The sequence below is a fragment of the Lepisosteus platostomus genome, chromosome 3, assembly GCF_059453375.1.
Source record: "Lepisosteus platostomus isolate fLepPlt1 chromosome 3, fLepPlt1.hap1, whole genome shotgun sequence".
Taxonomy (NCBI): Eukaryota; Metazoa; Chordata; class Actinopteri; order Semionotiformes; family Lepisosteidae; genus Lepisosteus; species Lepisosteus platostomus.
Window position 1 is genome coordinate 78,513,408 of NC_142613.1, and position 20,292 is coordinate 78,533,699.

General features: G+C 36.7%; 1 protein-coding gene across 50 annotated transcripts in view; it reads left to right on the top strand.

Annotated features, from left to right (window-relative positions):
• trdn (triadin) overlaps positions 1–20,292 on the top strand; it is a 123,463-nt gene that overhangs the window by 10,787 nt on the left and 92,384 nt on the right. For 47 of the 50 annotated variants that reach the window (XR_015935545.1, XR_015935547.1, XR_015935548.1 and 44 more), the window contains exons 1-4: positions 611–683; positions 4,405–4,434; positions 8,861–8,896; positions 16,602–16,667. Coding sequence is in view for 45 of the 50 variants with exons in the window: in XM_088626948.1 (XP_088483074.1) it covers position 8,896; positions 16,602–16,667 (67 nt within the window). In the remaining 5 variants the exon portion in view is untranslated. Of the gene's footprint in view, positions 1–610; positions 684–4,404; positions 4,435–6,004; positions 6,081–8,860; positions 8,897–16,601; positions 16,668–20,292 lie in introns of those variants that run through there. The other 3 variants (XM_088626950.1, XM_088626949.1, XM_088626951.1) reach the window with 2 other exon arrangements.

Below are 20,292 nucleotides of genomic sequence, written 5' to 3' on the forward strand. Positions count from 1 at the left end.
ACTATTTCATAAATTGTGATGTTCTCGGTGTCTACATTTCCTGTTTTAGATCAGTTATCACTAAAACTACTTCAGTCATTTTGTGATTGTCCAAATATATCATGCTCATGTGTTTTTTCACTTTGCTTTACGAATGTAACAGGTAAAGGTAGACACATTGTACCACATACTGTACACCCTATGCCTTAATACACATACTGTGGAACCATAGTTTTGCCACGATTCAGTTTTATCATTCCATTAAATAAATACAATTTACTATATACCTGATGCTTAAAAGGTATGCAGCTGATGCATAATGCACTGCATTTCATTTTTCACAGTGACATTCATTTAAATCGAGATACCTGTGTACTAAATCCAAGCTGTTAATTGGTTCTTTGTCCCAATATGCAAGAAGCTACTTGTGTGTTTTTGTTAAGGGTACAAATAATGACTAGTAATTGGATGTTATCATTCTGATTTTTAAGGAAGCATATTTCTTCCAATAAAATGCTCATTCACATTGTGCTGCTTTCTTTCAACTATGCGCTCAGGAGGCGTACATGAGTTCAGCTCCGATCCCATGAAAGTCATAGACGAAGTGGTGGAAGAGTCCACTGACTGGATTCAAGGGGTTGTGTCCATGCTTTCTGACATGATTTCACCAGACGATGATGATGATGATGATGATGATGAAAAAGGTATCCATTTTTTAAAAAGCATTCCACTCTTTAATAGCTGTTTTTAACCATTCCTTAAAAAAACAACACACTTAGTGCTAAAGTGGCGTTCTAACACAACCCACTTTAAAAAAATAATTTCAATGTTGAAATACAGTCATTCCAAATTAGTCATAGCATTGTAATAAAGTGCTCATTCAGTATTTGATTTGTCACGTACAGTACATAATATGAACAGGAAACATTGTAAGGCAAGTATTTGTATTATAAAAATAAATCTGTCCATAGTAACAACATTTTTATAAATATATGTTCAAAACATTCATCTTTTTATTTATTTTAAAATAAAAGTATTTTAAAAATACTGAATTTACACTTGCATTTTTACAAAAATCAAATTCCAGAGCCAATATTTTCAGCTTCCAAGATCCTATTTCTAGAACCAAAATGTTAAGATACAAAGATAAATGATAGGATTGTAACAGGAGTTAAATTAAGTTTAACACTACATACTGTATTAGAACCTGGGAGGTCAAACATTAACTTCAGACATGCAACATTAAAATGTAGTTTTGACATCCCATTTCCTCTGCTATTGTCAGGTGATGTGCATGAAAATACGAGTGCTGGTGTAGCTTAAATGTGCACTAGATAAGCCCATGAATGAGGTGAACAACTCCAGAGACATGTCTCTGAGAGGCAAAGAGGCAAAGATGAAAAAAGAAGAAAGTTTTCTGACCAAACTTCAGCCAATGGCTCCATTTAACAAGTACATTATTTAGAGCTTTACTTTACTAACTGAATGGGTGGTATCTTCTGCCTCATATGGCATACAAAGTTCTTTACTGTGAAGAATAAGGATCCTAAAAAACCTTGAAAACCTTGTTTTGTCCATTTCTAAAAATCAACAACATTACTATTGGGTGGCATCACATTTTGTTTTCAAGAATGATCCTACTTTACATTCTAATGCTGAGGAGTGGACTGCTCTTGTATCCGCCCTTATCTTTGTGTACGTTGTCATTTTTTATAAAACTGTCAACATAGTGCACGTTTTACTGTCATTATATTGTGCATCAAAAGAATCCTATCACTTGCAGTATATTTGCAGCTATTATCAGGAAAAGGAAAATATTTTTATTAGTAGACACACTGACATTTTATTGAACAGATATATAATCAACAGGGCTCCCTGCCCTAAAAGTAACAGGGTTGTAGTGTTTGTGGCTGTTGGTAGAAACAATACAAGTTGCACATCCATGATGCATGCTTTGCAGCAGGTTGCAAACACAGTGCTGTCTGGTGGGATTTGTCCCACTCCTCTGTTCACTGGCCTCCACGTTCAAGGTCTTCCCAGCTCATCCAGTAAATGTTCAGTGGAGTTCAAGTGAGTAGGATATCCACATTAGAACCATCACTTTCTTATCTTGCAAGAAAGACATCACACAAGCAGCAAAAGGACGTACAGTATGTGTGTCTTGTGCAATGTTGTAATTTCTCACAGGGAGGGCTGCAGGCGAGGTCCTGGTCCTTCATCAAATAATGTAGTGCCATGCGTCAGGCTGCCAACAATCGCTATGAGCAGAGATCTGTAGCAACTATGCAATCCTGCACAGAGCATCACGTGGGGACCTTCCCATTGACAGCCCTGTTATACACAACAACAATCAGTGTGTTATTGTGCACATCTGCACCACATTCTCTGACATTCATCACTGCTCTCCAGACAAAATCTTAAATTATCACTGTAAAGAACACTTGGTACTTGATGCTGCTTAGATGACCACCCTGTTCTTGTGTGTTGATGATCAACAAGGTACTTGGGCCAGAGTCTTCACCTGGCCTGGAAACGATGACTGATTATTTACCTCCTCACACTTAAACTGTTGGTGTGCAACAGTGTGTTGCTCCTGCAGTTAATAATGCAGTGGAACTGAACTGAAAATGTGAAAAGTATCACAGAGATGAACCCCAAAGGACCAACAAAGACTGATGATAGCCGATCAGTTGCGACAAGGTGCTATTATTTGTAAACTCCCAGGCCACAACCTACAATATCATTGACTGATTATAATACACCATAATATTGATAGATAGCTATAATATATTACTATACCTGGTCATAATTGTCTTTCTCAAGTGGTCAATTATGAATGAGCAATTCAAAATGACATCACAACATTTAATCAATATCCAAAATCGGTATACTGTATTTTTCTTAATACACACATCCAACACATACTGTAACATTGTTTCTTTTGTTCCTCAGTACAAGTGTTTTTGCTTCGTGCATTTTTATAATAAGTTTGTGTGTAACACTTCATTATACTGCAAACAGGTAGAATAGCCTTTAATGCAAAATACCCAAGAGAAACACAAACCCACAGTTTACAGCTGAACAGAACTTTAGAAATGATGATTTTCATGCTCCTTTAAAGTTACAGACAACTGACAGAGTGTTTTGGTGATATTTTGCCTATTTTGATTATTTGTTCATAACATTTTAACAGAAATCAATTTGAAAAGTATGATGCAAGGGAACTCTTTCCCTGTCAAAACTGCGGCAAGTATCACACATTTTTCACACTGACTGATTCAAAAACCATTCAGCTGGGGTGAGTAAATAATCTCTAGCAGTGTAACTACAGATGACTCATCAGCCTGAATTGACTGTATATATAGAGAAAGTACATTCCATGAGGGATATAATAATGCATTTTTTCCAGTCTTTGAGACTCATTCCACTTTGTCGGAATATCGTGCTCTGCATGCTTTGGTTAATTAGCTAAAGAATTCACAATTTTCTTAGAAAAACATCTTTTTATAATCAATCTACAGCAGTATTGGAAGCACACCAGGTTAAGGTGGTAAGGGAGCTGGGAGGGAAAATGTAATCAGAAATAAATCAGATCCATATCTATATGGTTTCTATACACCTTATTTTCAGTTCTAGTTTGTTTAACATACTAGTGCTTACTTTCCCAATGGCTGATTTCATCATCTTTGAAATAAATTCCCTTTGCATCCAGCCCACAGTATAGGAATATGTCTCTCCAATGATTAGTATTTTCAGTGTTCACAAAATACCATGGAAAAAATATATTACTAAAATGACTATTTGAAGAGTTTCTATTACACATAGAGGAATAATTTTTAATCAGACATTTACAGTAATTCTCTCTCCTTGCAATACAAAAACTAAAATGATGAGACAGATTTACTGAACCCAGTGCCTGCAAGTGCTTAAACATAAGACTAACATGCTTTTGGAAATATTAATGTTTGCACAATGATTATTTTGTTTGCATGTTTGCAAAACAGGTGGCATGTACTTCAAACTAAAATACATGTATCTTTCTTTCAACAAATACAGCAAATTTGTTAATGATTAGCTGATGCACAGAATCTGAATATAACTTTCCTAGAGAACCTTCTAGTAAGTAAGATGACATTAATTTCCTATACTGTATTTCAAGAGTAATGATCCTCATGAATAAGCTCATATTAAATTTTACTATTATAGTAGCTACAGTATAAGTTGAATCTGATAGATATTGCATTTAATTACAGGATTCAGGATATTAAATGAATCCAGAGGAAAATAAACTGCTTTTATCTAGGGACAAGTCTTTTTTTCTCTGTTCTATTTCACATATATAATTTATTATGTGTTTATAAATATTTCAGAACATCTATTTTGTGGGTCCCTTTCTTGCACTGACTTGTTTTTCTTATAATTTAGGTGACACGGAACATCCACTGAAGAGGAAAGGTTTGTCTTTTCTTTTTTATTGTGCTGTTGGTCAGCTAATTTAAGATTAAAATATAAATTAATTTAATTTAGAAGGGAGAGAATTATATATAGGGATTAATGGTCCTGACCAAATGCATTACTTGGCTGAAAATCATAAAAAGATATGTACAGTATTTGTAAATTAAGGATTCTAAATTTTAGAAAATCCTAGTTATACAAGTTTTCCTTAAATTAAAATATATATTTTACTTTAAAATATGTATTTGCAGGACTTTACTTTTTGTTGTATTTTCCTTTCCTTAATAAAACTACAATACACTAATGTGTCTTACTAATCAATTAAGGCTGTGTTTTTAATAAGCACTGGAATTGCATCATCTTGCACAAGAGCTGGCTGTCTTCCTGTTCGTCTACATAAAGCCATTTCAGTAAACTAACACAAATAAAGCAATTGCCACTTCCATTGGTGATAGCAACATTACACAGCCTGTTTCAAGAAAGTTTGGACACAAGGCCAACCATGTGTCAGAAATGCATCAGTGACTTTCTACAACCCACTGTCACCTTTTTTTCCCCACTAGTATTTCTTAATATCCCATCTGAGCTGCAAAAGAGCTCTAGTGCTCAGAAAAAAAAGGATGCCAGTTTAAATTGGGCAGCACAGACTGACTCATCTCTGCAGTCTTTCAAAACAACTCATCCTCAAAACAGCACAGTACATCTCCATTAGTTTTGCACTCAATATTTTCTTCTTTCACAGACATGTTTTACTGGATTATTTACCATGTACCATTTTGTTTCCTTGGAATGATGAAGAACTTCTGTGTGAAATCCATAGTAGGTGCTATTTGTGAAGCACAAATTAAGAAATTTTATGCCAGTGTGTGTCAGATTCACCAATGTTTTGATTCAAAATCAGAGAATAAAGAAGATAATCTGAGATACATATATTAGTTTCAAGATGTATTTCAAAATGTCAGGTGTACAAAACATTGTTCATTGCTCAACTGCAGTCTATTTCAGCCTGCTTTTATATCTTAAAGGTTAATACCTATTATACCTGGTGTATATTATTTGCATAATTTAGATTATATTTAAATATAATTAGATATAATTAAATATGTTATTTTTTCATAATTGAATATTAATTGCACTGTCAAAATCAGATCTATCTTGGTAATGGATAAATTAGGGATATAAACAGGCCTCAGGTCATTTAGGAGGTCTTAATTTCTATTGGAAAACCTTTGGCAAACTGCTTATATTGCACTTTGCATTACAAGATGCAGACAGGTGACATCCAGTAATGGCAGAATGTAAAATTAGGTAAATAGGTGATGCAGTGACAAAATGCAGTAATACTTCATTTATTGTCATCCCAAGAGAATGAAAATGGAGGCCGGACAATACGTTTGATTGTTTTAGATAATTGTTTTCAGGCAAACATCTGCATTAATTTCTTAATAGCGCTTCTATAAAACCAAACATTGTTGTTGATGAAGGGGAAGAACAAATAGGCACTGGAACAGACGGTGACAGTACTAACGATGGCAGTGAGCTTGAAGACAATGAAGACTTTACTGGTTCAGTAGGAACCGAAAAAAGTTATCAGAAGGATGTACAAGAAGAAGAGGATAAAGATGAGAGATTGGGGGTCGAGGAAGGTACTTCTTACTTTTCACTGATGCATTTTTAATTACATAAGTATTCCATTGCACACAATTGACATGAATCAAGTTTTGTTTTTAAATACATGGGGACGTTTTGTCTCGTATAAATAGTAGAGTCAGCTAGAGGGACACAATGCTCCAAAACAAATTTGATTTAATAATTGTCAATGTTTCAACAGACAAGCCTATTTCCATTTTTTTTTTACTAATTAACTCCCAATTATACCAAAAAGTGGTTAAAATCTCAACCCATGTTCAATGCTTTGCAACCACAGCTGAAGGAAGTCTGTAAACTAACAAGACACAGCTGTGGGCATGTCTATAAGAGCAGGATGAATATTACCCTGTGAGAAGAAGAGTTCAGGCTGTCAGTCCCGGGCTAGTGCCAGGGCAGAGAAGACACAAGAACAGGTCTCGTGTTTTATATTCACAGAAGTGAGCACATCAGAATGAGTGAGGTGCTGGTCCTTGTAGGCTGTGTCTGCCTAACTCCGACTGAGGCACGGCAGCCAGGCTGAAGCCATGAGAGAGAGAAAACAGGTCACTCTGTATCTGCATGTGGGCAGCGGGTGTGAGACACTGCTGCTCTCTGTGTGCGAGGGAGTGAGGCTGCATTGCGCGAGTGCAGACGGCCCCATGCGCAGCGGCTGCAGACTCTGTAGAAGGCTCACAGCTGAATACAGGATATGAGTTGTGTTAAAAGAGGAGCTAGCAGGCTGCAGCTTTACTTTCCTGTAAGGGGAAGAGGTCCCGCAATGGTTCCAGAGGGGAACAGGGGATTTAGGAAGGTGGTAACAATGTAAAAGATCTTCTCCCCCGGAAGGGGCAGCGAGTGAGATTGAGGGACCTGAAGGGGCCCCAGAGTATTTAAAAGATGGCCTGTTATTAGAGTGGGAGAGATCAGGGCTGTCTCCGATTGTCTGCTGAGGGAGTGTGCTTTATGTTTACAGCAGCAATCATGAGGTGGTATGTGAAGATTCCAGGGTGGAGTAGAGGGTCCTTCACCCTGGCAATATGAGTTATCAGGTAGCAGAATAGACCTTATCTGGCTGCTGTCCTCTAGTCTGACTTCAAGTTGGTAGCACCACCCTAGGGAGGGTGTGAGAGGGTGTTACAGCTCTTTGGGTGTCTAGTGTGGCAGGTAAGTGGGAAGACAGCGCAGACTGTGCGCGAGAGAGAGAGTTGCGCAGAAAGCTGTGAGCTGTGAAAGCTGTGGCAAGAAGTAGAGAGTCGGCGAAGTGCCTACCTGGCTGCAGGCCTCTGACAAAGTTTGAGTCGTGAGTAAAGGCAGTGGTGGTCGGGTATGAGAGAGGACGCGGGGAGGAGGTGTTGGGAGGTTATGAGATGTGAGATGAGCCTCCCGAGTCCACGAGTGAGGGTAAGCAACATCAGCAGAGATTAGTCTTGTCCTCGAGTCTGACCTCGGAGGAGGTTACTGAAGGGCCAAGGTGTGTGCATGTGAACAGGATATATGAGGATCTGTGATGACGTGTAGGGCGATGTGTCATGAGCATGAGTATAGGCCTCTGAGCCTGAAAGTCTGCAAGACGAGGGCTAAGAGGAAATTAGTGAGTGAAATAGCTCTGACAGAGTGAGCAAAAGCAGCCAAGATATTACTCCTTGTGTCTTAGAAACCCAGATGAGTGGGTGCATGAAAGCACCACTCCAGGAGTGACAGGGGAAAAACAGTGTGAACTTGCCTGGATCACACCCTTCAGGTGAAGGTCAGCCCCCTGGCATAACACTATCCATCCATTTGCTAAACTGCTTTATCCAGAACAGGGTCACAAGCTGAGTTCAGTCCTTATAGTGACGATGTATTTAAATAAGAAACCCAAAAAGACTCCTACCTTTAAAAGAAAATTATCATTCAGTTGTTGAGTCAAACTGTAATCATGGTAAAACAAACTGATGAATATAAACAGTGACTGTAATTCCTACTCCTTTTATCTTTCCATGTAAAACATAAGAAATCAGTTGATTCTACTATCTATATAGCATTTTTTTCTGGACGGCATTTCCACGATTTTTGGGTGTGCTTTCTTTTTTATCTTTTAACGTTTTGTCTCAAACTAGGCTTGGCTTGATGCTTCATCTTTTAACAGAATAGTTTAATTCTGCTTTGTAAATGTTTTTGGTTTTTTTATAAGAGTAATTCATGGTACTTTAACAAATTACAGTATATTTAAAGTGTGAAATCTTCAATATTTCCAGAGGAATATTGTCCTTCTTCTTTGGCATGGTCTTTTCCCTTTCTGGGAAACAGGACAAATAGATATTTTGTTTTAAAAATGACACGTTAGACAGACCTTAATGTCTTAGTTCTGGCAAGAAAGAGATTGATTATTATAAAGACAATGTAATGTTAATGTTTAATATTAAGTAAAATTTATATTAATAATACAATTAAATGGTTTGGGCAGTAGGCCCTTCACATAAACTCTTATTCTAAATTAAACATTGTGTTTTGATTTATTATACTGTATATACTGTATATGGCACCTGCGTAGTGTCAACAGTTAATATTAACAGAAGATACAGTATGTTGTAAACAACTCAATATTAAAAGACAATTTTCTTATGGTTGTTTTGTGTTTGATAGTTTCCTTTTAATGTAGGTTTTTGTTTTTAAAAACAGTTAGTTTTTTTAATGTAAATGTTCTGGAATGTGGGGTTGATCAGGTGTAACAGTTTTGCTAAGTGTTTTTCTTACATCAATAGTGCTTGGCTTAGTACCGATAATAATTTCTATAATTTTTTTTTTTAAATCATAGGTGAAGTTCATCCATTGAAAAGAAAAGGTGGGTGAAGTACAGTGTTTTTACTTTCATGAAATACCCTTATCATTGATACTTGTAAAAGATGATTGGTAATGTTCTTTCATTGACAACAGATTTAAGCATTATTTGCATGCAAGTGTTTTCTTCAATCTGTGTAAAAGAATTAAATAGAGGTACAGTATATTTATTAAAAATTAAAAATAATTACATACTTTAGTTAAATTAATGCCATGATATATTAACATTTATTTGTTGATTTGCTTGAAATTCTGCCATCACTGTTATTGTATGACAAGAATACTATAATATATAATATACATTTAAATATATACTTTTATTCAAAGCTGATTGTACTGTATAAAAACGCTAACTAAACTGCCATGTTGGCATTACAAATTTTATATTACCCCTTTACTTACATACAGTACATGCCTCTTAGATAGGGCTGTCTCCATTAGAAATAGCTCTGCTATAAGTTGTAATGTACTTCCATCATTGACAAATTAATGGAATTTAATTCCTTGCACTTACACTACATTTTTTTTTCCAAGAAACCAAAAACCAGCAATGAAGGTGGTCTGTGCAAATTAGAAAATATCATGAAAAGAAATGTATAACTTTAAAACTTTTTCTTGCAACAAATTCTGTTACACATACCTTAGGTTATAAATCATACCCCAGAACCAAAGTTGGATTCTTATGACCAGTGGATCAAGGCCCAAGATCTCTAAATTTAAGTGCATGAACTGCGTGTAGGAAAAAATCTACCCCAAACCAGTGAATGACTCAATGAGACCACAATTCAAAAGACGTTTTTTTCTGTTCATTGTTTTTTTTTCTGGGTTATAAGTACATTTAATGTGTATACCCTTAATATGGATATTACTGACCCTTTCTAAGTTGTTTTGCTATAAATCGTATGATTTAGGAATATAACCTGGATTTATAAGGGGCCCTCTGTATTGTATTTGTTTAGCTGCAAGTGAAACATATACTCAGTCTAACTCATGGAGCTTAACCTGGCTCTAGTACATTAATTATTAAAGGAAAAGCCTCCTGCTTTAAGTCGCTAGGCAAAGTATATGCAGTCCCAAACCCTCCATATTTAGATTATTCTTACGGGTAAAATAAACCTTATATGTTTTGTTTCACTATGCATCTTGACTTTCTGGTCTCTAACCCTGATGTACTGTATGTAGGGAACCACCTGTACATTAGATAATACATCACTGTCACCAGTGATCAGTACCTAGACATGACAGGTGTTATGAAACCCTCTTGCGCAGGTGACCCAGGTACTGTAGGTTGACCAAGCCCCACCCCTGATATAGCATGCTACCTCTCCACTACACTTTTCTATGTGTGTCCCCTGTAATACCAAGTGAGCCTTATGATGTCTGCAGATATTTATTGCAAATTCTCCTCACCTCTCTCAGCTAATGTCTTATTCTTCAACACCCCATTACTAGATCCACTTGATCCAATTCTCTTTTCTCATTTTTCTTTGATAAAGTCTTCTCAAGAAGAAAGCATAGCTATGTGTTTAGCTGTTTTAACACAAACACTGTATCTTTTTTTCATAAACATTCATGAACAAAAAACAGTATGAGCAGACCTGATTTAAGTATTCAAAATCTTTAAAGTCAATGACAATGTCAACCAAATGGAAAATGTGACATGATTGAAATTGTGAATTCAACATGAAAAGTGTTTTTCAACAGGAGATATGTTTTATACAAAAGGGTTGTGGGAGTGAGGAACAAGTTATTTTGTTGAGCAAGCTGATACCCTGGTTTCTTTCAAGATACGACTGGATGAGATCATTGGATGACTTGGGTACTAGCATTCAAACAAACTAAAGGGACAGCATTGGCTCCCTTCACGTGTAGCTTTTCTTATGTTCTGAACAAAATATCTATGAAATTTCTCGAGGGAAATTTAAAACTCTCTCTTGACCTATGTGCATGTCCCAGCCTCTTGCTACTATGAAGTCATTTGAACTTCAAATGCTCTTGGGATGTTTGGCCTGATAAAGATAATAAAAGGCCTGGCTGTCCAGTTAGGAGCCGAATCAGATTCTGTTCCATTCTGAATGACTGCAGCTACTTCTTCCAGACCTGTGTCATGTCACCACTGACAGCATCATCCTCAGGGGTCTCTGTACAGTAATCTGTACTCCATGGTGCCATTTTGTCAAGCAAAGTGGACAGGCTGGTGAAACTAACTTTCCCATTGGAAGATTCAAGTGGTTTGGAAGTATGTCATAAAACATTTAGTTTCCAGGGTTCCCCTTAGATCTTTTACATTTAGCTTATATTCCACTCTATCCCATCTGATCCCTGCACTCTTCTCACTTTTCCTCTTTTCCTGCAATTTCCATGTCCCTCTTTCCCTTCTCCCTTTCAGTAAATGCATTACATGAATATCTGTATACATACACAGAGATAAGTTATAGAATGAAATCTGCCTGCTTTCTGCCAAAGTCCCTTCCTCCTCTGTCTTCCACTTATTTCCTGTCTTCACTGTCGCATAATATACCTTGGTGTCATCAGAGTTTCTATGCTGCTGTACTTTCTTAATTTCTGTTAACTTATACTCCTGTGTTATGACGCTAAATGACAGTTATACATTATAGGTCTTAACATACATTTGAAGTTTCCTTGGCAGACCAAATCATTAGGTTCAATGGCTATTGATTTTCTTTTCAAAATCTCCAACGGTTGAATAGATAGTGATCTTGAACTGTCTTGCCAACCCTGCTTTTTTCAAAAGGCAAAATTATAATTCCAGTTTTTCTCTACTGTCCTTGGTACTTTTATGATCCCCTAGAGAACAATTTAACATTTTACACAGGCTCTTCAAAGATTTTCCTTGACTGTTATCACCTGATATACTGTAGCACTACACAGAACATATCTGTACTTTCCTTTTCTTCATCAGCAGACTCTATAAGCTTGATTCAGTCAAGGGATATTTAAATCAAATCTAGGGCCATCCAATAAGCTCCTCCAGGTCACACAAGATCAATATTCCTCCTGCAACTGACCGAAAATGTCATCCATGCAAGCACTTGTGGTGGATGATGAAAACTAGACTGCAGATTATCAAAATACCCATGGAGAGGGCAGAAAAGATTGGAAAACGTATCTCAACCCCAGTGCCTTTCTGATGATTCCTCTGAGACAGTAGAGTAGACAAGTGCACGTGAAAGTCACAGTGATAGTCCTTGATGAAATGCCTCACCTTATGTTTGAGTGAAACAATACTGTAAACACTGGTAACCCACAGCACAACAAGGTCACCTTCACTCTCTAAAGCTCCTCTAACAAGCTGTGAGATGACACCTGTGAGCTCTGGGCAAAATGAGACTCCGGAGATACCATATTTCTGCACTTCAGAGAACTGCAGTAACATGTTTTGAGTTGACTGAAATGAAAATTGTTCCTTCAACAAAAAGCTGTGAAATTGCTTATTTTATTTCCAATGTTGACAATATACTATATCTGGAATTCTGTTTCTCAGTATAAATCCCATTTCCGATTACCTCCAGTAGTGACATTTAATTTCTCTTTTCTGCGTAAACTTCAAAACCTTCTCCCAAGGCATTGACTTAACTATTGCCACTGCTTTAACCATCTTCGGTGTCATTTGCAAAGACTTAAAAAAACACCTTTACAAAACATGTGCATAATTCTCATTGCATTCAGAAATGTTTGCATTCCCTCATAATGATGTCTTCAAAATAAATTATTTACATATTATTCGTATAGCTACATACATTTAATTAACGTACTGTACGTGGTTATGCTCCTTATCAGAAGGTCCACCTCAGGATAATGGATGTCTGGGTGTAACGACACCATATATAGGCAGAACAGACTAAAACACAAGGGTGAGAGAGCGAGAGAGAGGGACTATGTGGAGTAATGCAGGAAAGACAGTGTCTGTTCAGGAGAAAATGAAATCTAATTTAAAGCTATATTATTAAATTGTGCAATAATATATTACTCACTATTGTTGTCCTTCAGGCTCTGAGACTAAGATTTTTCATATTTCATTTGATAACAGCATCTTCCCTCAAGGAATGACTCCACATTTAGATAAGCCACTCATGCTGCGTACCAGCTTTCAGAAGATGGATCTCAGCTATTTATATTCGCTTTTCAATCTTTTGAATCCATACGCAAGCTAGAAGCCTTGTAGTTAGAAGTTTTCTGCGAATACCATGTGCAAATCATTACCTTCTTTAGTTCCTTCTTCCCTGACTGTTTGCACATGCATTTAGCATGTTCGTCACATGTTCACTGTTTGTTTGCACATTGGCTTTCAGATTGGTTTTGTTACATGACCCATATCTTTGGCTTAAACACTTGCATGTTATGCACAATGTGCATATACACTATGCACATTGCCCTTTATGTACCCTGTACCCTGTCAGAAATGTCTATGTCTACATTGTCTATAGCATTGTCTTGTCGGTGTCTGTCTCTATTCGCACCATAAACCGATATTTAGCTCCTCTGTATACTTGTATATGGCTAGACTGACAAATGAACTTGAACTTGAACTTCAAATCACACTAGAATCTTTTGCAAATTAGCCCCTTTATACAGTAACTTAATTCCAGTAGGCTCTGGGCTCCTGATGTCCTTAAGCCTCAAAAGATGTTGAATTTTAATTGACCCAGATGGATCTATGAAGGTGAAAAACTCTTCCAGATTTTGTTGTCTCCTTGGGTCACCATAGATATATAGATATAGATGTTCATAATTTGTGCACTCAGCTGTATTTATTGCACTCTAAGTGATGCCTACAGTCATTTCCAAAAATACAGTTTCTCCATTCTGAAACACAGATGGACAAACAATATGACTTAAATCTTCAGATAAAATAACATGCTTATAAAGTAGAACAATAAAACTACATTGTGATTAGGAAATCTGGAATTTGGTATTTGCATCCTGCGTGGATTGAAGCCTGTAAATAAAAGGGCCACAAACACCAAAATATTAAGTCTGGGCATGTGTGAGTTCACATGTGGATGCACTTACAGTGACCTTGCAGAGTCGCTGGTAAAGTTTCAAGAAGGAGCATTTTATTATTAATAACCCTGGGGACACACATTAAAGTGTAATTTAAAAGAAGGGTTTCAGTTTCACTCACCTGAACTGCATGGGAATACAGTTGATGCTGTGCTGGGCAGGCAGAAAAGGAAAGTGTTCATGAACATCATGTGTAATTTTGTAGTTTAAGCAGGAGTGCAGCAATGCATGCAATGTGAGAATACGAATCTGGGGAAAATTACTTATCGCCAAAAGGTAATTTTATGATAAATAACTGAAATAAAAATGATATAGGTATGAACACTGAATACACTCAAACAGATCTGATAGCCAAACATTACATTTAGCCTCTACCATATTATTTATAGGTTAAACCAGAATAAAGTATAAGAATGTGACCAACAGCCTAGCTAGCACAGGTGTACATTATGGTATCAATTTTAAGAAAGAATATCGAAAAGAAAAAAAAAGGAATGATGGCAAATAGGAAAAAGGAGTTGGGAATCATCTTGGATACCATGAAGGAGGCATGGAGTAGGATTCTCTATTTTTGTATGTGTGATTCACCAACCTATTTTTGAAATTCATTGCACATGGTTTGGCAAGTAACTCATTCAAATAATGTCAGAGTAGCATACTGTAATTGTGTTCGCTCGTGCATTACCTTATACAATTAAACAGAGATTAGCAATCATGATCATACGGTATGCTTGTGAATTACTGTATACTGTATGCTGTGTTTTTAAAGCAATGACATCTTTCTGAGATGATGTACTATACTTTGTTCTACAACTAGACAATGTCTCGGGTAAAACAAAGACAGATTTTGCAAGATTACTTTCTTAGCGTCTGCTCAATTTGGATTAAATGTTGCTGACAGCACAAATAATTCACATCAGTTGTTCTAGAAAGTTTGTTGCAGAGACCCAGTTCTTTAAACTCAGCCACAGCTGTTTTGAACATACAGTACCTGCTACATAATATTACTAAAAATGCAAGATATTCTGGAAGATGACTAAATCTGGTTTTCAAACAGTTGTAGACCTACACTATAAAATGTTCTGCAGTGATTAATCCAGATGTGAAATATAAACAATAATTTTGTGTGAATGGAGAACTGTGCATAACAGGACAAAAAGAAAATACGGACGTTTGAAGATTTAATTTAACCTGACATTTCTGCATTAAAGGTGCTGTATGGAAATAGGGAAGTCATAGTAAACAATAAACTATGTATTATTTAATAACTGACTTCCTTTGACTTGGCTGGCATACGGAAAGGTAAGTGAGAGATAAGGATATTTTAAGGCTGGAGTAAAAAAATCTCAGGGCTCTGCATAGTGTTTGAAAATAATCTAATGATGAGGTTTGTGTTTATATAAAAAACAACAGAGGTTGCTAAGGCGACAGGATTGTCTTTCGGTTGCCAAGGGTGCTTATTGAGATTATATTTCATAATATAAAAAAATGCATCAACAATCTGTCACAATGATAAACATAAAACATAATCTTTGAAGTGATTTTGTCAGTTTAGTTTCTCAATTAAATTACACCCGCTGTCTCAGTTGAACAATAAGTTACAATATGATTAGTGGAAAAATAAAGATATTTATCACAGGAAGAAGCTTTATATTAATCTGTACAATAGGAAATAAATTTGGTTTATGATGTATTGCTTGATTTCTTAATACATTTGTTCCAGTTCCATTTGACAGCTAATATTGTAGTAATTTTGTACAATTTTCTACTGCACATGCTATCTCTCCTAGTATTTTTTAACTAACAAGATTATGTGTCCTCTACATACTGGCTTTCTGATTAACAGTCAGTTTAGGTTTAGAGCCAGAAATAAACAGGTCCTCAGCTACCAGTTAAGTGCACCAGAATTGGGCATTTTGTCCAGGTTAAACCAGATATCAAATCATCATGTGATGTACTGTATATAGGTGGTAATGCAATATAGCTAGTAGTTTAAAACATGATCAGGCTGACCAGAACTGATGCTAGTTTTTGACAGTGGAAAACGTCCTTCAGTTTGATCCATGACAACTAAACATGGAAAATTGAATTATGGGCTAATAATAGGTGTATCTTTCATTATTAGCAATGGCAGCAGCACAGAAAATGCATTATGCATAATCACAGCCGTTAATGTCACAGTTTTCTGAAATGGGATTCACTGATGATGTTTTTTAAAGTTGTCTTTCAATGTGCAGATTATGAGTTTCTCTAATAAGTGTTTTCCTTTTGTTCCCCTTACCAGCTCACACAGGTAGGAATAAATTTTGTCCTTGCTTTTTTCCACTTTCAGTTTCCCAATTTGTTTTTCATTGCTTCTAACAATATGACCTTTTGAGCACTCTGCATTATAAGGAAGAACAAAATGCTCTAATATGTTTTCTTTCTTAAGCTTGTTTGATTTTAACTAAGTCAGGCTCTCTTTTCATTTGGATGTGTAAATTACTGTCCTTCTCTGCTTTAAGCACAAAAGACTTGATGCTTTAAAGACACAAAGATGTTCCTTGGCATAATTTCTGTGCAGCTCATTTCCTCGCATATCAGAATGAACAACATATAGGGCTAAAGTCAAATTATTTTTACTATATTTATGTACACTGCATATTTTTTACCCCTTTCCTTCTTGTTAATTTTATGTCTGCCTTTTTTTTAAGTGATTAAAAAGGTCAAAGATGCAAAAGAAAGTAAAGCCAGGGATGAAAAGAAAGCTCCACCTAAAGGTAAATTGTGTACAAGTTATTATTCTGTTCAAGCTATTCTCTTACTGCATTACTGTCAAAATCACAGAACTGAAATATTTTAAAAATAAAAAGGCTTGAGTAACAGGATATCATGATAAAAAAATTCTTACTTGCATAGATAAGATAAGATCACTTTATTAACCCTATACAATTTCTTGTATTAGGAATTTATCTTTTCACATACCCCAGCTTGCTCTCCATGAGGTACACAGACAGGGAGAGAAGCTTGGGGTCAGAGCACAGGGTCAGCCATTTATACAGCACCCCTGGAGCAGCTGGGGTTAAGGGCCTTGCTCAGGGGCCCAACACAATAGGATTCCTCTGCCGGTCGCGGGATACTGTACAAACCGGCAACCTTCCAGCCACAGGTGCAGCTCCTTAGCCATAGAGCCACCGCTCCGCCCCCAAAAATATTGTAGTGAGATCGGTTTTCAGGTTTGTACCCTCGCCGCATGGCCTCGAACCCGGGTCTCCGGTGTCGCTCAACAAGGATATTGCCGGCTGAGCTAATGATACATTAATTATACATTGTAACCTTGAGCAAGGTACTTCATCCAGACCGATCATTTGTATGTGATTATGACTCTAGCGGCAGGCAGCAGGGATTTTGACATGTCTGTGTAGTAGCGTCCGGCGACAGCGGTGTCTGACAGGAGGTGGGACCCGGGTGTAGAGACCAACGAGCAGTAGGGAGTGGAGTTTCCAGGGAGCAGCGACTCTGGCTTTGCCAGTGCAGGACTGTGAAGACTGAGGGTGGCTAGAGCTCGGGGAAGCTGGGCAGACAGGGAGCGTCACACAGACGGGGGGAGAGAAAGAGTGCAGCATTTACTTCAAGCAAGTACAGAAATAACGTGGTAAAGGACAACTACAGAAAGAAGACCTCAGTGCACTGGTAACACTGGTTAAAACAATGTCATCATAACAATAGTTATTTTCATATGGCACATGAAGCTATACATAAACAGCAAATTCCTTGCATTTAAAAAAGCATTTTCCTTCCAGCGGATCCCAGAACACTTTACACAGTAAAGGAGTAATGAGAAACCGTTTGGCAGTTGAATTAAGGGGGGGGTTTACACAGAGTAGATTGAGCAAGACTGAGGTAGGACACTGGAGCTAACATCCCTACCCTTAGGAACAGTGCCATGACATCTTTAATGCCCAACTAGTCGAGATCAAAGTTTAAAATCTCATCCAAAGGACAGTGTGTCCTAAAGCGCAGTGTTTCCAGTCATCAGTGGGCAATGGACTGGATGTTTTTGTCAGGAAGCCAGAGTGCCAGCAATTGCTCCTGCAACACTACTTACAGCAGCAATATGGTTTCCTGGGATAAACCAGGACAAGTCCTGTTTAGTTTCTGAGATCTGACAAAACCAGGCTACTAGTTGGTAATGCTGCTGACTAGTATTTATAAGGACACACTTTCGATTGATATCCCAGCAATGCTCTAATAGTGAAATTATCCACAGTTAACTTTGGACTACACACTACTGTATGTTAATTAACAGACACATTCTGTTTTATCACAGGGCTAAAAGCATTTAATGTACTGTAAGAGTTAACAGGAATTCACCTGGTAGCTAAACTGAAAAATCTGTGGTACGGAATATAAGTCATGAAGCCTCCAGGCTGTGAACTACAGAGACTGGAGACCCTAGAGTTGAACTCCAGAGTCTGCAGAGAGCTTTGTATCCACTCACCTGAGAGCCACAGCTAGTGTACAACCTCCTCCTCCTCAAGGTCTCAAAGACCAAGTGATGGAATGATCTCCCCTTCCCCAAGGTAGATATAATGCATTTCGTTAATGACATGTGAGGACAAGAAAGAATACATCTTCCCTGAGAGTGCACTTAAGCACTCAAGAACATACACAGTTTATAATGTGGCATTTTGTAACACAAACACTGTTCCAGGCTGTATTTAGGACTATTTGTGTCTTTCCAATTTCTAAAGTCTGTAGTGTTTTTAAAATAATTAAAATGTGTTCCCCGGGCATTTCTTTATTTCTGCTGGGGACTGTTTTTTATGTAACCTTTTACTTATTTTTCTGATTTCTTTCATGCCTCCGTGCACTTATTGACATTACAGCTAAATGCGTACTATAATTGGATTCACAGTAGTTTATGTTCTGCTGATTAAAGCAGTGATAATTTTGTTTTTGTGTCAAAAAAGCTGGCGTTTAAATTCTAAACCACACAGGCAATAAAGAAGCACCTAGAATATCAACAAATGTTTAATAAATATACTGTGTGAAGTGTGAAGCTCACATGTGAAGTAGGCTAAGCAGGCGAAACATGGTACAGTATTTCTTCTTTTTTTCTTCACAGTGTGGAATTAACCTTTACTTTGCTCCTTCAACAAATGGGTCTAAACTAAATAATTAGATTTTCCTTTGCATTTATAAAGAGACGAAAATAAGAAAGGTGTCAACTTAGGTCAATTGGTTCCTTGTACAGTAGCTGAGGATAGGGGATCTCATATAGAGGAAGACTTCATGGTATCCACTTTAACAAACATGGCTTGGTAGCTCATTCTAAACTCCCACTAGCCCTTGAATAAAGATGTATCTCTTGTTTTAAATTTTAAATACTGTATGTCCCCTCAAAATGTTCTCAAAGAGACATACTTCACAGAGAGTTCTTTTAACCTGTTTTGCAGTCCTCTGAGATCAGAAATGTATCTGTTAATTACTATTTTATTCTTTCAACTAACTCTAGAGTTGCAGTATCTTTCATTAATGTGCTGGCCAGAAAATCAGACAATATTCTAAATAAAAACTAACTTACGTATTTTACAATTTATATGCAACATCCCTTGAACTACTTTGAACTACACTACACTTTTAACTACAGTACTGAATATATCATACAATTATTTTTGTTGCTCCCTACATTGTCTAGTCTAGAACATGAACATGATTGTCAACATAGAAATTTAAGTTTTTTCATAAGCAGCATCTCTAAGCATAGTGTTCCCCACTGTATTTATACATTCTGATTTTGATACCTGTCTACTTTAACTGTTTGCCCAGTCTTGAATTATATCTAAATCATTTTAGAGTTCTTTTGTAACTTCAACAGTGTTTCCCAATCCTCCTATTTTGGTATCACCTATTGCAGTTACAGTAGATACTTAATACAGTATAGCAGATTCTAGGTCATTAAGATATATAGTATTAGGATAAGCAGTGGTCTTAATACAGATTCCTCTGGTACTCTGTTAAACCTTGCTCTCCCAATGTCTTGCTCAAGAAAGCTGTCAATAAAATGTATTAATTGAATCTCTATCACTGACAAAGTTTTGTTTTTATTCACAGAAAGTAGACTTTTCTTTGGATAAGTTATTCTGCAAGGCTTCGAACATTTTTCATTGAAAGGAGTCTTCTTGATTAATGGAAATTATTAAGTGATTATTCATTTTAAGAACTTTAGGCATAAAGAATTAAATATCTGTATACAAGAAGCAGAAAAATGTAAAAATGTATACAGCATACTGTAAAAGACATAAGTACAAAGTACAATTGTTCATTGTTTTGAACACATGCAAAATTTGGCAGATTTTATAGTACATTGCTCTGCTACCAAAAACATTTTCTTATGAAGAC